General features: G+C 32.7%; 3 protein-coding genes across 3 annotated transcripts; 2 read left to right on the top strand and 1 right to left on the bottom strand.

Moving 5' to 3' along the window:
- LOC144852234 (ATP synthase subunit s, mitochondrial-like) lies at positions 1-3,078 on the bottom strand. The gene is made up of 5 exons (XM_078710006.1): positions 3,000-3,078; positions 2,192-2,337; positions 1,568-1,794; positions 1,111-1,273; positions 1-507 (listed from the first exon to the last, which is right to left on the bottom strand). Exons 2-5 carry the CDS (start codon positions 2,323-2,325, stop codon positions 240-242), a joined length of 792 nt encoding a protein of 263 aa, XP_078566132.1. The 5' UTR covers positions 2,326-2,337; positions 3,000-3,078; the 3' UTR covers positions 1-239.
- A 3,302-nt stretch (positions 3,079-6,380) lies between these two features.
- On the top strand, positions 6,381-13,844 carry LOC144852243 (uncharacterized). The gene is made up of 2 exons (XM_078710021.1): positions 6,381-6,550; positions 13,044-13,844. Exons 1-2 carry the CDS (start codon positions 6,536-6,538, stop codon positions 13,374-13,376), a joined length of 348 nt encoding a protein of 115 aa, XP_078566147.1. The 5' UTR covers positions 6,381-6,535; the 3' UTR covers positions 13,377-13,844.
- A 2,700-nt stretch (positions 13,845-16,544) lies between these two features.
- LOC144852245 (uncharacterized) lies at positions 16,545-19,494 on the top strand. The gene is made up of 3 exons (XM_078710022.1): positions 16,545-16,818; positions 18,530-18,640; positions 19,063-19,494. The coding sequence occupies exons 1-3, from the start codon at positions 16,744-16,746 to the stop codon at positions 19,216-19,218; spliced, it is 342 nt and encodes a 113-aa protein (XP_078566148.1). The 5' UTR covers positions 16,545-16,743; the 3' UTR covers positions 19,219-19,494.
- Positions 19,495-19,546: the final 52 nt, after the last annotated feature.

Below are 19,546 nucleotides of genomic sequence, written 5' to 3'. Positions count from 1 at the left end.
TTCATAATAAAATCACTCACATATTTTATTGTTTTGCATGGTAAAATAACAGAAAACAACGCCTCCTATGCAATACATGTTTTAGCACCACAGGCAAGGGTCAACCATATTAAGGGGACAATTTTATGGTTCCCAGGTTCCAAGCTTTTTACAAAGCATTTAAGTTAAGATATTAATGAAGTAAGCCTCACACTCATCTACAACTTTAATTTCCAATAAAATTCACCTACAAAATACGGTCATCTATCAATATTTGTTGTTGTAAAATTTGTTGTAGAGTCCTTTTTAAGATCGTCTAATATCAATCCACTAATTGGCTCTTCAGGTTTTTCTTCATCTAACAATAAGCCATGTTTCTTTGCATGCTTCATTGTGTTTCTAAGTTCTTTGAGTTGTTCTGTGACAATTCCTAGGCGTAGGTTGGGCCTGATTTCTTCTAACATCATTGCGATGAACATCAGATCCTGAATGTGGTTTAAACCATCCATGTTGACTCTTTCTAGATTTCTGTATAAAGACAGAGTTTGAATGTGATTAAACAAGAAATATTTGTAATACTGTAAATCATGCATATTTTGGAATACAATTTTAAGTTTAGTAGTGAAATTTTGTATATGGTTTGATCAAATACTATTTATTACATATATATTAAAATTGCAGTGAATTGTATATAATTAATTTTTAAATTGTTTTTTCTATTATGTATTTATATTGATTTGTCTAGATATTTGCCCTTGATGGCATCAGTAGTGAATAAAATTGAATATTAATAAATACTGTAACCATGCTTATGTTGAACAACAATTTAGAAGTTTAAATGATGAATGAATGAATATGAATCATAGGGAAAGAAGATCCAAACCTAAGGAAGTGGGTGGGGAAGAATGTGAGTGGTGTGGAAAGAATGTGAGTGGTGTGGAAAGAATGTGGGTGGTGGGAGAAGAATATGGGTGGTGGGGGAAGAATATGGGTGGTGGGGGAAGAATATGGGTGGTCGGGGAAGAATATGGGTGGTGGGGAAAAGAATATGGGTGGTGGGGGAATGGCATGTTCAATTTACAAAAAGCATTTTTTATGCGGTTTCTTTGAATCAACACTTGCATAACTTACCTCAGTTTGTATAAGAGTGAGATACCATTGGACGTAACCAGCGGGCATCTGTTAATATTAAGATGCGTCAAAGTATCACGAAAGTTGACTAGAGATGCTATGCAGTTGTCATCTACAAATGGACAGTCTGCGAAACTGAGATATTTCAAATGCTGCAACTTCTCTAAACAAAATAAAACAATAATTTTCAAGGTATCAGTGCGCTTAAAAAAGTACATGAATCAAAAAGAAGAGTTTTAATCTGTTTTAACGTTAATGAACGACGTATGAGGTTAAAGTATAATCAATTGGACAATCCAATTGAAACATAATTATGATACTCGATTGACATGAAGCTTTACTACATACAAAAACTTAGTGAGATCCACTGTGTTTACAATTTGTATTCGCCAACATGGGTTTTTTTTTTAATAATTTAAAATAATTTATTGTCTCCATTACACCAATCTTACTTTACCTATGTGTTTCAATCCATGCTTTTCAATGCCCGTTTCGTTAAAGTTGATTGCATCGACAAAAGTCGTTTCTGGAAGGTTTGATCGACTTGGTAGCTGGTTTATTACCCAGGTCTTCTTACGCCCAAACCACTCATCATTGGTATAACGCACAGCACCACCGACAACAACGATGTAGTCACCGGCAGCAATGTCATACCTTAGATTCTTGAAATATTTTGGCAAGTCACTGTAAAAGAACAATTTTAATTTGCATAATTGTACAATGATAAAATGTTATTTTATGCAAAGCCAATAGAAGTATTTATTCAGGCAAATAAAAACAATTTTCGTAGGTAAAAATGTTTGCACTACATTTAATTATGTTGCACTGCAATTTTCAATTAAATCGTGCTACGTTGCTTGATTTGAGTGCTTCCGCGCACGAGAACGCTTTTCCTGAGCAGGGTGAGGTACATCAATTTTACAAAAAGGAGTTTAGCAGATTGATTGATTGAATACATGAATGTAAATAAACAGACAATCAGCAGCTTATTTTTTTCCTTGGTAGTTGCGCACCATGAATTTGGGTGCTCCATACACGCCACAGTGGCTATTTTATGCAGTGTGACCCTTACAATACTTACTGTGTGATTGCTAAAGTTTTTCTCTGTTTTTGTTTCTTTGCCAACTCTCGTAAAAAATTTCCGATTCCTCTTTTAAAACACTGTTGTTGTCCATTTAATGAGTTCCATAAAATTGATTTTGTTGAGTGAAACATATTCTATGCATTCTACAGTATAATAGGAGTAAACAGTTATGAATAAAACTGTAAACTTTGTGAGGAAAAAGGGTTTCATATACCCTAATCTATGCCTGGTACTTGGCCCCGGAATCGCCCGGTAGGGTTTATGATATAAAATGTTATTTTATTTTTATTTTATGTCTTTAGGCAATGTGGCCAAGGATTACCAATATAGTAAATTAATAATATTGTGATATTTAATTGTACGTTAAAATACTGATTAGGTTTATTCTTAAACTGAAGACCACCCTCTATGATATAATTTAAAGTGATGTGTTGTTAACGCATTGTGACGAATGAAAAGTTTAATTGATTTTGGAAAGAAAAATATATTTAAGTTAAATTTACCACTAACGCATGTTAATACCATTTATTTTATGTCATAAAACCCTACCAGGTGATTCCGGGACCTACCGGGCGTTGATTAGTATGACCGGGAAAAAGTGGGACGAAACGTCCCGGATTCCTACCAGCATGCAGCACACAGACTACCACATCATACCAGCCTTTATAATATAGGCGCCTAGTCTAGCTAGGTCTAGCTAGGAGATGTGGTCTACACTAGACAACAAGCAAGAGTAAGGTTAACGTTAACGATGACATTGTATTTTAATTTAGGCGTGTTTGAAATGTTGCAAATGACAGTTTACCTATCTTTTATTTAGCCAGTTTCCCCCGAAAAATACATGCGGAGCTCTAACAGGAAATGACTATCGGCACGGTCACTCCGTGAGTTTAATTCTTACGCTTTTCTATTAGCACGGTCGTATCCATCCTATACTATGGCGGTTGCGCAGGGCCTTTATCAATTTTGGAAACAGTAAGTATTACTTTAAAACTACAAAATGGCTAGTTGACTTTTAATAGTATTTTTTTATGTTTTCTCATTAAATTACAGCTTCTTTCCGGTAAATAAAAAATTGTTTTCGATCCAATGTTGTAAAAATTATTTTTTCAGGGGAACACATGTTTAATGCAATGATGATGAAAGGCCAAATAAACTTTAAACACGTTAGGCCTATGAACAAAAATAGATAGGCCTAACCATGGAGGTGGTACCTCCATGGCCTAACTTTATCATTAAATTATGTAACTATAGAGGATTCTGGAGGAAAAACAATTCTCAATGGTCTCTCCTTGAAGTTTACGTAACCGCGCCGCAAATAATTTGACCAATCACGACACGATGGGATCTTCTGAACTACTGCGCTTTGTAATTGTTCAACTCTCACAAGACATCAATTTGAACATTTTGTGAAATCGCATAGCACCCGCTCCTCCCCCACTAGAAGCAACCAATGACCAATCACAAGCGAAAGATTATTCCAAGTCGCTGGTGATTGGTCAATCGCTTGCATGGCGTCCTGGAAACCACGCTTTAGGTCTCTAATTCTGTAATAAGTCTTGTAGGCCTACAAGACATCAATATGCTTGAATTGTACATTTTCTTCATAACAAACACATTTTGTGATTACTTTTGTATTCAATCACGTCACGCAATCTGTATACCCCTAGTTATCAGTTTCCATCGTTTTTAATTACTCGTACCCATGTCAATAATTGCCTATAAATTGATAGATTGAGTCGTGGATCCCCCGAGATTCAAGGTGCGACAAAGCTATTGAAAATATATACATTATACATCGTCGTAGTGCCATTAGAAACACAAGCAAACCTAATGGGAAGAAAATCAAACCTTCTAATTTGTTATCAGGTAATTTTAGAGTTAGGTTCGTTTAATTTACTCAAACATTCGAACATTTTCTTTCAAATATGTTACTTCATACGTCTCTACACCAACTAGCTGAGGTTAGGTACGTACAGCACCGTCCTAGGTCACACCCACCCCATCCCCCGAGCATGCCCCTATAGGTTATCTTCCGAATTTTTCTCACGACACAACTTTACTCCCAATGGCCCAAAGATAAGATTGTGTTTATGTGGGCATCGTGTATGTTGTGTATCTGTTTTTTTTGTTTTGTTTATTTTTTTTATACTGGGCGACCTCTTCAATCAAAGACTGGTCTCAGAGGGCCCAGTTGGTGATCAGTGGCTGTGGTGTACTAATACACCGGGGTAACCCCCTACTCGTCTCGAAAGATGTACTAGGTTCTTTAAAGTGCACACGAGCTAGTTGTGTACACTGGACCTACGGTTTATAGTCCTTATCCGAGAAGACTCGTTCTTCCACAGAACCATGGAGTGAGTGAGCCTCGAACCTCGCCGATGTTATGGCTACGTATTACGGTTCCACTGTCTTAACCGCTCGGCCACTCACTCACTCTCACTGTATCTGTGGAAAACGAATAATTGCCACCTGAAAACATCAATAGATGTTGGTAATCCGTTTAAACACAAAATAAAACAAATGACTAACTCAATGTTGTTTAGCTGCTGTAGGCAATTGACCAATGCATTTAAAATTAAGTGGGGCCGGTCTCAATCACCGACCTCCTCACTCTATACTACACACCTACACGACTGGATCACAAAGAGGGTGACTGTAGATGACTACCGAAATTATTTTGACCTAGTACACAACGTTCCAACTTCCAAATAAACAAAATATGATATTATTGAATATATTTTAATCCGCGGAAGTCGCTTCTGCCATCATGTCACCTGCATACGCGCACGTGCGACGTTGAACAGGAAGCTGCAGTTTGCTAAAACAGAATACAAGGGATTAATATAATAGATTTAGATAATCCTAATATATATCCTTGAGAATAAAATACATCCTTGTCGATTTTTAAGATGACGTTCACATATTAATATAAACTTTTCAAGGAAATCTGAAGAGAAGGTAAAGATGTTTGTTATAGTTTCAAAATACACCTGCGATATGATATTAAAGCTGTTTGCTATACATATTATAATAGGATACCCTGTATATGATATATGATAATATATAACACAATGGAAGCTGGAACGTGAATGATGGAATAGCATGAACCTTTTTTTTAACACCCTGTTTATTGTTATTACAACAACAACGAAGCGTCCTGTTGGAGTAATATTGATTGAATTTATCACTAATAATATTGTATTTAATATCAACAAATTCCTTTGAGTAAATAAGAAGCACAGGAAATGTTTGACATATATACTTCTTACTATAGAGTCCGTAAAAATCTGAATATAATTTTACATTGCAAACATCTATCATGCCACTTATCACAAGTAATACCCGCGCGTACGTAAGTTGATGAAAACCACGTGCTAACAATTTGTGTTAACGTCCTCATAGTGCGTTTGTGGTGGCGTACGTATACTTGCAAAATAATGAACAAATGTTGTGATAACTTAGGAGATTATGATTAAAATAAAGAAAAAATCGGAAGGATAATCGGAATCGGAACTGTGGAAATACTAGTATAGGAATAAGATATGAGGACAGGAAGGAGGGGTGATACAGGATGAAAATAGGCCGCATACTAAGCGGGTTTTTATGCAAAATAATGAATAAATGTTGTGATAATTAGGAGATTATGATTAATTTAAAATAAAGAAAAAATCTGAAGGATAATCGGAATCAGAACTGTGGAGATATAGGAATAGGATATGAGGACAGGAAGGAGGAGTGATACAGGATGAAAATAGGCCGCATACTAAGCGGATCTTTATTTTAATGTAAACAAATATCGGAAACGCAAATATAACCACATAGCCAAATCTAAAATCTCTATCTATTGAATTTATTTAAAAAAGGAGGGATGAGAACAGGATGACAATAGACCATACAAAACAGATATTAATGTAAAATAAATAATATCGGAAACACAATAATCTAACCACATGGTCAATCCAATATCTCTATCTTAGATATTGATTTTACTAAAAAAAGAAACTTCAATTGTCTCACCCACTTAGCAGCTTAATTTATCAGCGAATGAGAATCAATTTGCAATCAATCATACAGATAATGAATTACCATAAACAGTGGATGAACGTATAAGAAGAAGTTACATAACTTGAGCTGAGAAGAAACACGAATTGCGCGCGTCTCATATCTAGAAGACGATTAGAAAAGGAATCTGTTCAGCGTGATACGAGAGATCTTGGTGAGCGCCTGCAACAACAGGGAGGAGAGCAAGTTAAACTTATAGGTTGACGACGATTGTAACAGCTTAAAGACCGTTTCTGAAGAATTTTCAAGAAAAACCAGACGTATATTTTATTCATCATGTCAATTTCAAAAGTGAGTTTATTATCTTTTATTTCTTTACATTTCTTTTCATTTTTCTAATTGTTTTTTGGTAAAAAAATTATGATTTTCAATAAATCGTACCGAGGTGTACCGTATATAGCCTATTTTAAACGGAACCCCCATTAATTTTAAACTTAGGTATATAGGCCTATACGTATAGGCCTGATCTAATCGCCTATACTCATCTTCAAATGTCAATTTTGAGTACTAAATTTAATTTTTATTTTATTTATTAATTTTATTTCTAATTTTTTTTATTTCTAATAATAATACTATTTATGCACATCATTTAATTTTTTTTTTAATTTTCCATATATTAAAATTGACTAATTTCAATTAAAGTTAAAGTCAAAACATACTTTAAAAAAGAAAATAGGAATAGAATTGGTAATTTCTACAATATATAAGCAATATAAAAATATAACATTCAATAATATAAAGTTAAGCTCTATCTACACTATCAAACTAGTTTGACAAAATAAAGTGTGATGTACCTAAATATGGTAGTGATATGTCCAAATTTATGGTAGTGATATGACATCATCATGTCCATATATAGGCACATCACATTTTGTTGTCACATAAGTGTAGATAGAGCTTTAGACTTCACCAAACCCCGAAACTAAAAATGATATAGAAAGTATAAAGTACCGTGGCTGAAAACATGCATTTCTATCCTTCAAGTTAGATGTAATATTTCTAGTAAAAACAAAACTATCAGTATGAAGGGGTTAGATAAATATAATCACTCCGGTTTTGACTAAACCACGAAACTAAGACTAATATGGAAAGTACATCATTACTGATTATTTTAGTTTAAAAAAACAAATTCTCTCTAAACTGAATCTACGGTAATTTCTATATGTTACTTGTGAACTTTATTCAATCTATCGTGAATTCATAAGAATAGCCATAATAACGTGTATAGTGCAGTGATTATTACAAAAAAATATTAATTATAAAATACATACATAGATTATTTACAGTAATGATAAATTTAAAAAATACTGACTATTAATTGAATTATACTGACTCTATTGAAAAAAATACAGAAGTTGAATAATAAAATACTGAATAAATACTGGGGTTTCATTAGAGGTCTACAATCAATGGAAAAGATAAATACATATAATATTGTATAGTATAAAAAATGGCAGATAGTGTTTAAAAAGATTATAATAGTTTGAAATAGTCCTATATCATAACAGTCGAGAAGCTTGCCTGGATGAATAATAACTTTCCTTTTCGTTTTTAATAGACCACATTCATCTAAAAACAAAATTGTATACATGTCACGTGATTCACCATCAGTTGATTATTTGAAATATCGTTAGCACAATAAGGGAGATAAAAAAATACCTAATTTTATAAAGAAAACTAAAGCTCTGTCTACACTATCAAACTTTATGTGACAAAAAAATGTGATGTGTCCATGGACATGATGATGTCATATCACTACCATATTTGGGCATATCACTACCATATTCTGGCAAATCATATTTTTTTGTCAAACTAGTTTGATAGTGTAGACAGAGCTTAACGTTATGTTATTGAATGTTATATTTTTATCTTGTGTGCTTATATATTTTTTTGTCAAACTAGTTTGTCAATAATCTTAATCCTGTATTCATATATATATATATGTATATTTTAAATTTTATATAATACAATAATTAGTTTTTAGTGCATATCTGTATGAATGTTGGAGTTGGAGGGGCAGCTTTTGTCTCTCCTCAGTGCTCCACTTTCACGTTCTTTGTTATGTTTGTATTGTCTTTACTGAAAGGAATAAAATAAAATAAAAAATTGATAGTTTAGACAGAGCTTTAATAGGACGATGTCAACATATTGTACTGGATTAACACTAGTATATGTTTACTATTTATTCAAACAAACTAAAACCATATGTTATTGCAGTGAGAACAATATAGTTACTATATGGACCTATTAATTATAGGCCTACTGTATTAACTGCAGTAGAATATTTCTGGAATTATCCTACAAAAATTACAAAAAAATGTGATTTGAAAAATGCAACAGTAGGCCTAATAAGGTAATGCTGGCTAGAATGTGTATTTTATTGACTATTTTTAATCTAATGAGATACGATATAATTACGAGTAAAATATGAATATATATAGCATTGCAAATACAAGACACACGTTAAAATCCCAGCGGAGTTTAAGTCCAGTTTATAGGGCATCTATAATCTGTTAACTGTTAAGTGATAATATTAATATATTATTACTCAGATACATATGGAAAAGCATAAACTGTAACGTTTTGTAAAATACACACCTAGATTAATAGATAACTTAAGCATTTTGAAAATAAACAATCCCTTTATATACACGTCTATTTGATTTAAGACACTTGTATTTGATTTGCTTTGATTTTGTATTTTTATTTTGCTTTGCCGTATATAACATTTCCCCAATATTTCTAAAATTATAAAAATTATAGTATAATCAAACTTTTAAAAGTAAACGCTTCCGTTGGGATATTGGAGCCGGGGGAAACAAATGAACTCTATGCTTATGTTTTTCAAATTCAAATTTGAAATGAAAGCGTTTCTATTTTAATTTAAAAACGAATCTTATGTTTTTTGTTTTGTCCGTTATTTTTTGTTTCAAATTTCAATTGAATTCGACTTGTATAAATAATACTTAAAAACCCTCCCAGTTCAATACCGATCATTTTGTTAGGCCGGGTTATGGGATGCTTGCAATGCAAGTGTAATATTGTGGACAAACTCGCTAGAAAGCCCATAACTCCCAAAGTTCCAAATTCAAAATCTCTTGATGTTATCATATTTGTTTTAGGCTTAAACTTTGTTTCGCCACGTATACCACCCTCGAGGCACCAATCCACCCACTGAGAACAGTATTAAACGATTCGAATAATTTGGAGACGATTTATCCAAATGTAACTTTAATTTGATGATTAATTATTTTAAATGTGAAACTAATACAATTAGCACTAATCCATATTTATCATTCAACATATTTAAGCCTATTGATATTAGGTTAATATTAATCCGGAATTAATAGGGAAATCAGTAAAATAGTCATGAATATGCATGAATATGTATATGAATATGTATATGAATATGTATGAATATATATGAATACGTATGAATATATGTAATAACCCACGGTGTTACGTATCTTTTTGACTACTTTAAATTAATAGGGAAATCATTAAAATGGTCATGAATATGCATGAATATGTATATGCATGAATATGTATATACGGTATGTACGTATCTTTTTGATTACTCTAAATTTTTCTTTGGAAGTCATAGAAAATTTTGTTGAACACTAAAATAAAATGGCCTTCTGGCGAGGGAAACGATATAACGTCATAATATATTTACGACCTGAAAATGAATTATAGATATTGTAATAAATGGTTATATTTACAATATATCAACTTTAACTATAATGTCGATAAAAGACGTTCTATCTTTTTATTGTTGTTATGATATAATTATATAACTTTACCAATTCAATTTTTCACTCACGTGATTGTTACAATTACTAAAGCTCTGTCCACACTATCGTGCATTAAACTAGTTTAAAGCATAATGTGCCCAGATATGGTAGGCCTAGTAATATGCCTAAATATAGTAGTGATATGACATCATCATGTCCATATATGACCACATCGCATTTGTTGTCACATAAAGTTTGATAGTGTGTCTTAAGACATAGCTTTATAGACGGATGGATGTTGGATATAACAGTAAAACCATATTTGGAACACCAACCAAATTCTGATTGTGTCGAGTTTTTTTTAGTCGTCTCTCTCAAATTGCCTAAATTACTATGGATTAACAATCATGCGAATTTGTGGAAAAGTTTAATCGGATTTCAATTTTAAAATATAAAGGAATTAATTTGGCCTGGTCGTCCTTATCCGATAATGTAGGACAAATTATAAAAATGCATTTAGAATTAAATATTAAGTGGTGGCCATGTTGTTCGTTTCCTTTATTATATGTTTCTATTTATTACATGTCGTACCGCGCGTCACGTAAAGTCTCAGATAATTACGACGACATAATTTCCGGATTAAAAAAAAATGAAAAAGTTACCATAAATGGAAACACATAGTGGAAAGTGTGTAGAACATAATAAGCCATCATTGTTTCAATTAAATATTTATTTTATTTATATTTTATAATAATTTATAATATTTTATATTTGTTTAATATTATAAAGGACTGTTTCAATATAATATTTGATATATATATGCCTTATAATTGATTTATATTATTTTATTTAGGCATATTGCCAAGTGAACAAGGATTTGTATTCACTGTTACGATAGGTGGCATCTATTCACACGATATACACTTCATTCATGATACTTTAAATAGTTAAGCTTGGTTCCCACCAGGACGCGCAACGGAAGGACGTAAGCGCAACGCAAGCGAGTTGACCAATGACAATAGTTAGTTTGTCATTGGTCAATACATCGCTAAAGCGTGGTTCCCACTAGGACATAACACAGGGACGTAAGCGCAACGCAAACGAGTTGACCAATCACAAGCGAAAATTCGGATAATCCATCGCTTTTGATTGGTTAAATTGCTTACGTCGAGCTTACGTCCTTGCGTTACGTCCTAGTGGGAACCAAGCCTTATAATGCGCTTACGTCATTGCGTCGCGTCATACGGGAACCGGACCAACAATTAGCCTTAGCACCTGATTCTGACTGTATCTCTACTTGACATAGTAACGTATTTGGAAAATCCTGTATATAATACTATGTAAAACATCTCATGGAGCGCTTGTATAGTATGTTAGAGTTAAGCTTATGACCTATGATAAGGCGTCACATGTGATATAGATGTGACACGGTATTATAAACAATTGTACATACAGTATCGAGATCGAGATGTCATGAGAAAACAATTTTGACGACTGAAGGATTTGAACCGAGCCAAGCTATAAATATGAACGTTATCATATTTCCTACCTAAGTACAGAATATTCAACACGCATTGATTTTTCAAAATCAAGCTTAATTATGGAAATGACGAATATGTTATGTGTATATTAATAGATTCATAATTGAGGTGTATTTTATTTTTTAATTAAATCTGGACATAAAAGGCTGTGATAATAATCTCTGCTCTGTACTGGGTAATACAGAAAAGTTGAATGCCTCTATGACATCTAATACAATTTATTTAATTGTTGAATAAATGAATTGGCTATTTTTTTTATTACCTTTTTGTTTAAGGGTAAATTTAGTGCATATATTAATCTTATTATAGTAGGCCCTAAGATGGAGAAGACACGTGAAGGAGAATTACATCCTTAGGCACACTTTCATGGTTTGCAAACAAAAAATGACAGGGACAGTTATGGCACGCCAGGGCGGTCATAAAATCGAGTTGAAACCGCACGTTGAGTTTACACATTGATGGTTTCTAAAAACGATATATTGTAGTAATCTTCGCTATGGTTATTTATTATTATAGATTATTACAAAAACAGCAACAAATAAAACAAAAAAAAACATCAGAAATAAATTAACACGAACAATGATCGTGTGGTAAGATAATTCACTGCCTGAAGTTGTGGAGAATCGACCCGCGTCATATCAACGCGCGCGTCCGATCAATAATGAAATCGTTCGTTGCCTTCTCAATTTATATATTTCTTTTTTATACCCATCAATACTGATACCCATGCTCCACCTCCTATCCATAGTTTATGTAAACTGTTTAGGATCCCCGCCTGCTTTAATAACTTTGCACACGCTTATCATCTATAGCGTTATTATCAGTGTGAACAGGTTATGCTGGCAATGACATTGGAATATGAATCTATAAGACTTTAAAATAACAAATCAAGAAATTGATATGGGTATGAGGACACCTCGCCATGAGAATGAGACCGAAGAAGAACAAAAACCAAAGATAACTATAGAAGGGTACTCAGAGGAGGGCAAACCTCCACTGAGTCTATAGGCATATGAACATTTAATGATGTGTTTCTATACAGCTACAGAAACCATCCTTTAAAAACATCTCATGAAAATCGGGCAATAACGTTTTGAGTTGGTAACTAACAAAATAATAGAAAGAAAGAAAGAAACACACACACATGCGATCGACCACATAACATCTCACCATAATTCTGGCGGAGGTATGGAGAAACGAGACTGTATTTTTGTCTGCACTGAAGGAAAGGATGGGTTCAGCCTTCGACCTGTCTGCAGGTTACTTAGGAAGTGGAATTATTGGTAGTTACAACCCTGACACTAGGTTGTAACTCTCGACTCTTCCAATTCCACTGCCTACGCTTCAAATGAGACTTAGTTTAAGCACAGCAATTATAAAAGGTTATCAATCCTGTAATTGGATGCGTATGAAATAATAATGATAACGATTATGAAAGAATGTATGAACATCAATAAATGAATATGAATAATTTTTTTTTATATTATTGTTTTTATTCATCTCTTTCAGGTGATGCTGATCACAACGTTATTCTACACGTGTTTACAGATAGCTGACATGTTACCGACAAATGAAGACTTTTCTAGAGAGAACGCAATGTTTGTTCGTCTGCTAAACGGGATCACTACGCCGGACAGCAATGAACTAAATCCTGCTGAGAGAGGGTTAGGCTTGTATGAAAACTCGAAGCGAGCGGCCGATGTATGTCCCAGAGAATGTTTCGCCTGCTCGGCTGTACTTCAAGGCATTCGACCAATCATATGCATCAGAGGATGCCAAGGAAGTCATCTGGTTTCACCCTCCACCTGGGAAGTCTGCAAGCAAGTCCTAGGTAGACGGTGACCGAAAAAAAGACCATCGCATTAAAATGCAAACAACATCGTTAAAAACGAGAATACACGTATCTGTTTTTATGAATAATAATTAATATATTTAATAACATTTAACCTAAAAACCTACAATTTATTATTCTAATGAAGGACTAATTATACAATGTACAGTGCAACGAGAGAAATAATAACTATAATGAAGTGATTTTTCACTGTTATAAATCTGGGATATAGCCTAAGGTGACTGAATGGTATTTTTGAGAAATTTTTTTGAGAGAAGGGATTGATGGGAGATATAGTTAATATGTGTAAATAATACTGTATTTATTATGTGACACTCTCATATTCATTGTCTGCCTATCACCAACCAGTAAATCTAACGTCAAAGTAGAACACTGTTCTTTTACTGTTGATAGCAATATTGAAAAAAAAAAAAAAAATAAAAAACCAAATGCACAATTTGATTTTGTTGATACCGTATTTTGTATTTGTAACGTAAATAGGAATATTAAATTGCATAACGATATTTTTTTTTTGCGTAACGTTCCTTGTATATATCTGAAAGTCACGTTATTAGATTCAGTTCATCATCCGAATAACTGCGGCATGAAAGCTGCGTTCACTAGAGATAGGAGTTGACCAATGACAAGTGACAATGACAATAATCCATCGCTTGCGATTGGTCAAATTTGTGAGAATCAAGTGCTCATGTGATGAGTTTCTCTCTTGTGTACCTTGGGGCAGAAATTACCTCCCGATGTTTGCTCGATTAGAAGAGGCTTAGAGAGTTGAAATTTGAAATCGACGAGAATTCATTCTACGGCTCAAAATGAAATTACCCTAATGTTAATAGGCCTACACAATGACCGTGTTTTCACAGCCAAAAATTAACCGATACAGATTAACCGATTCTTAACCGATACAAATTAACCGATAAACTGCTCGTGGAAATCGAATAATTATCGGATAATGCGATCATTTTTTAACTTTGACCTGAGGGACAAATTGTTTTGTTGTTCTTATTCTTATTCTTTTATTGCCAATTATAAAATACATGAAAAACATGACATACAAAAAAAAAACCAAACAATAGAACCAACTGAGTGAGCTGTGTGATAATGACTGATCATGCGCACTTTATTTTTTAATTAATTAACTGATTGGTTAAAAAATTAACTGATAATTCATTCATCTTTTATTTCGGAAAAAAATAATTCTTCATAATATTGTTTTAGCTGCGGAAACACAGCCAATAATGACAACATCGGAGATGAAAAGGGAAAGTGGGGGGAGAGGGGGTGCTGGCCTGGCTGTTCTCTGTATAATCTGTACACAAGGACATCAACTAAACCTATTGTCCACAAGCCTAAAGTCCGAGACAGTGGGACAGTTGTCACACACACCATAACAACGATATTTCTGTTACAATAGCCCAATATTTATACAGTAGGCCTATTACTTTTCAAATTAAGCACTTTCGCTTTCGTTCAATTCTTCTATTTTTTTTTGTAAAAATACTTAGATTTAAATTTTTAAAATTCCCCTTTTTAAATGCATAACAGTTCAATTGTATTCAGAGCTGGCACAAAGCGGATCGAGACTCGAAAATGCATTTGAAAACTTTCGACTGCTGGTCCTCACTTTGAAGATGTATTGTCCCCCAAAAACATGAAAAAATGAAGATTAATTCACATTATTTTATTCAGCAATATATATTTACATTGTTATTTATATATATTATTATATATATCCCATCATCATGTCCATACATGGGCACATCACATTTTTGTTACATAAATGTGTTAGTGTAGACAGAGCTTAAGATTTCTGCAATATTGTATATATAATAATATATATTATTATATATATATTATTATATATACAATATTGCAGAAATCTTAAGCTCTGTCTACACTAACACATTTATGTAACAAAAATGTGATGTGCCCATGTATGGACATGATGATGTCATATCACCCATATTTGGGCACATCACAATTTTTTGTCAAACTATAGCTTTACAGAGTCAAGTTTATTTTCTGTAGTTGCAAGAAAAAAAAATAGAATCAGAATTTTAGGAAATATTTTTTTCAGGGGGACAATATCTATACTATCTTATACTATCAGCATACATTTACCATGCTTTTTCTTCATAATCTATAAAATCTGAAACTATTATTATTTGAAAACAATTATAATACACAATGTTTTGCCCACACAGAAAAAAGCAATAAAATAACTCATAATAAAATAATTTTGAAAGAACACCTGTTTATTCGTATAATTGTTTTTGATACACTAATTTTGAATTCTGATTGAAAATAATATCATAAAAACATAATTTAAAATATTATTACATAAAGTCAATATACCTATTGGTTATCTTTTTTGCTAATTTTGTTGCAAAAAGAATTTGGTCTCGAATTAAAGATGTATTGTCCCCAAAAACATGAAAAATGAAGATTACTTAAATCAGACTTTGAATAGATTATTTTTTAGTAATAAAGTTAATCCCTTCCGTAAAAAAAAAAAAACGAAACAAAATATGTTCTCTCATATAAAATTCAACCAAAAACCCATTGGCTGGCAGCCAATTTTACTATTTTTTTTCTTTAAATTACAGTTTTTTTCTGGTAAATAATTTTTATTTCGATTCAATTTTTTTTTTTAATGTGACATTAAAATGGAATATTCAACAACAAAAATTTTAACAATTATCTTTTCAGGGATACATCTTTATAGGATTTTATTAAAACATCTTCCTCTTGTCTCCTTACTTTTACAATAAAATAATGTGATATGCGCGCGAGGATAAACCGCTATTCTTTAAATTACTATTATAACTTATTATTCCTCAAATTTACTCGCAGAACACACGGAACACTTAGGGGTTACGGTCGTCGCCAAAAAACGCCGCTTTTAACCCAATTTCACACTAAGCTCCGCCCATTTTTGTTAACGCTCATGCATAAATTATTCATGAGCACCGTCCTATGGCTTCCCGTCGTGTTTAGGACTGGTCGACGAGTTGGACAAAATGACCTCTAATTAAAATTAGTAACCTGTAGGCGTACTGAATTTAAATGGACATTATGCTTACTAAGTCGACGTTACTGATGTGATATAACTCACGGTCTGTTGGTTCACCAGTCCCTCTTTCATCCGTTCATTTGTTGTATGTCTCTCGTCATTATATTCATAGGCTCTTCAAAGTGACCTTTGAAAGAAATGTCAATAATTCTACCGCATCTGATTGGCCAATTATCGAGTACATGATTAAACGCTGACAAAGTTTATGTAAAGAAACGCTGGTCTTATTTATTTTTTTAGTTTTAATCTCATTTTCCGTCAAAACTCTGATCATTATACTCATATTAACCATGTCTGAACCAGTAGTGAAAACCTACGATCAGGAAAAACAAACACAGTCGAAGAATAAGTCAAATATAGAAAAGGTAAATATAATATATAGTCCATTATTTGCATTTTATTATTTATGGTTTGCATAAATTGTATTGTTTCTATCCCATGTTATTTATGGAAATTATTTAATTCAATACAGGTCTCCTTTTTAAAATTTTTTTTATTGATGAGCCACTTTGGTAAAATATGAAATAAATACATAACTAATCATATCAATCAAGAATTACAAAACGGTTGATTTGTGGGAATTCTGCGATAATGAAATTCGCTCTTAGCTGAAGTTCGATATTATACCACCAGGAGGAGTGTAATTGCACTCTTCCCTGGTACCACTGTTAAAATTTACTCATTTTAGGCCTACTATCTGTATTGGTTGTTATTGGATTATGTAAAAATCTGATTTAACAATGAATTGCGATTGTTGATTTTTTTTTACTAATTGAAACTATAGGAAATGATAATTGTCATAATATTATGTTTCTGATTTCCTGTAGTTAGATAAAGGATGTTTCAGACTAGGTCTGCTTAATTTATGAGCCCATCAGAATAGTATAAATTTGGTGGGAAACTTTGGAGGGAAAATGTTATCCTCCTCTGAAGCCCCTAATTTGCATGTCAAGTATAAGTAGTAAATGTTATAGATATTAAAGAAGAAGAGAAAATAAGATCATAGTAGAAAGACGTATAGAGTATAGAGAAGAAAGGTCCAGACTGGTAGAAAGTTGTATTGTATTAATACTGAGTTACAAGAACGTTTTAGTTGAATATACTTTTTGTATGAGAAATCATTTAGCAGTCAGTGTACGTCGCGTAGATTTTTAAATACGCCAGAGAACGCATTACGCTCGGAACCGACTCTATAAATCCACTACAATATATGTATGTACACAAATATCCTAAAACAAAAATATGATAATGTGTAAATTTTAAAGTAAAGATTTGCGAGAGTGAAACTTACAAATTATTATATTGCGCTTGCGCGATTTCTAGATTCATGAATAATTCATGAGGCAGACACGGGTAATCAAGAAATTATCGAAGAGGAACAGCAATAATCCCTTCTTTGGGACACCTCTATTATGGGGACACTTTTGTTAAGGAGATACTTTCTCGTGAAATGAATGAGGAAAGTTTAACACTCGGCCACCCCTATCTGTTGGGTCCCAATCCAAAGTTCAACTAACTTAACACGATATAAAATATATTATAAGAAACAACTTAACGTCACCAGTTTAAACTTTTATAAATACTAGAATTATATATCGACCGCCTTCGTTGTTATTTTTGTATATCTGTACAATCCATTAATTATTAAATTCGAACATATTTAAATAATGTTATTCATAGTATTGCTTAAGGGAAAATATAAAAAAAATGATATTTTAATGATTAAAAAAATCAACAATGATTATTACTGATTTTTTCCATAGAGCCTAAACAGTAATGAGCAAATAATATAATACTGATACTATCCATAGATTTTCTTTCCTGAAATAAAACAATGAATTAACTCCAATAACAATGATACTCAATGATAATCGAATATTTAAGCATATCACTACCATATTTGGGCACATCACATTTTTTTTGGCAAACTAGCTTGATAGTATAGACAGAGCATTACAGGTATGAAGTACTAGAATATACACTATATGCGAAGTATAAAACGTAGCTTTCTGTCAAAATGAGTCTCATGTGTCAAATTTACTTACAGATTCCATATTATATTTCTGTCATTAAAAGGTGACTAATTTGGAATCCGTTTCAAGAAAGCAGTTAAAAAAGAATAGAAATCGGGAGTTGGCTCAAAGAAGTCGTAACAAACGCCGAGAAAAAGTTATGTCTCTTGTTTTGGTAAATACTTTTCTTCTATCTTGTACCAGCACAACTTTTACACGCGCGCGTATCATCATATATATTTCATATACATTTTATAGAGGTAACAAAGGGTGTTGGAGAGGGTGTTGTAGGCTAATTAATTCATTCTGAGCATGCGTGCTAATAGTAATTCAATTCAATTCAATTCAACTTTATTTCAGACAAACTGTCCATATGAAACATATAAATACAATAACAAATTATACAAAGCATTATGTGACAACCGTCATGGAGAGAGGACTAATAATTATTTGTTGACATATAGTGCCTCTTAAAATACATGTGGATTATGTTTTGGGATTTATTGGATGTAATCAATCTTCCATCATATTTAACACTATATCATATTGTTTATATCATTACTACTGTATATTATACTATGTATTTTTTTAACACAGGAAACTGAAAAACTAGAAGATAAACAAAAGGATTTACAAGCTGAAATAACTATACTTCATCAAGAAGCCAGTCAACTCGAATATATACTGACTTGCCATCGCTGGCAATACGGTACCAACTGTCCGATATTTGAGAATGAACTTTACTATGCTTAAGTGACGTAACCACAATTCACTATTAATCAATCATTTCATAGAGGGAGAATCCTAATTATTATTAGAGATAAGCGCTAAATCGTTATACTATAATGCCACGCACGGTTACCAGACTTTGTGCCCAAATGGTTACCGGTAACATCGCGCGCGATTGTTCTGGAGGTAAAACAAGTCTTCTCGCGGATAAAGAATATAAACCGTAGGTCAAGTGTACATTGTTTGCCCGTGTGTACTTTAAATAACCCAGTTCATCGAGACGAGTAAGTGTTAAACCCATGTGCTAGGGGAGACCACGTATTCTGATAGGGAGGTGGTGTTTAATGTACCT

The sequence above is a fragment of the Antedon bifida genome, chromosome 9, assembly GCF_963402885.1.
Source record: "Antedon bifida chromosome 9, ecAntBifi1.1, whole genome shotgun sequence".
Taxonomy (NCBI): domain Eukaryota; kingdom Metazoa; phylum Echinodermata; class Crinoidea; order Comatulida; family Antedonidae; genus Antedon; species Antedon bifida.
This window is presented reverse-complemented; position numbering and strand designations above follow the sequence as displayed.

What these genes read in the sequence shown, in the direction of transcription:
- LOC144852234 (XM_078710006.1), bottom strand. Translation starts at nt 2,325, where the DNA reads ATGTTTCACTCAACAAAATCAATTTTATGGAACTCATTAAATGGACAA. An exon ending in AAAACTTTAGCAATCACACA is followed by an intron (nt 1,795 to 2,191) that starts GTAAGTATTGTA and finishes GTTCTTTTACAG; the next exon opens with TGACTTGCCAAAATATTTCA. An exon ending in TCACTCTTATACAAACTGAG is followed by an intron (nt 508 to 1,110) that starts GTAAGTTATGCA and finishes GTCTTTATACAG; the next exon opens with AAATCTAGAAAGAGTCAACA.
- LOC144852245 (XM_078710022.1), top strand. Translation starts at nt 16,744, where the DNA reads ATGTCTGAACCAGTAGTGAAAACCTACGATCAGGAAAAACAAACACAG. An exon ending in ATAAGTCAAATATAGAAAAG is followed by an intron (nt 16,819 to 18,529) that starts GTAAATATAATA and finishes TGTCATTAAAAG; the next exon opens with GTGACTAATTTGGAATCCGT. An exon ending in AAGTTATGTCTCTTGTTTTG is followed by an intron (nt 18,641 to 19,062) that starts GTAAATACTTTT and finishes TTTTTAACACAG; the next exon opens with GAAACTGAAAAACTAGAAGA.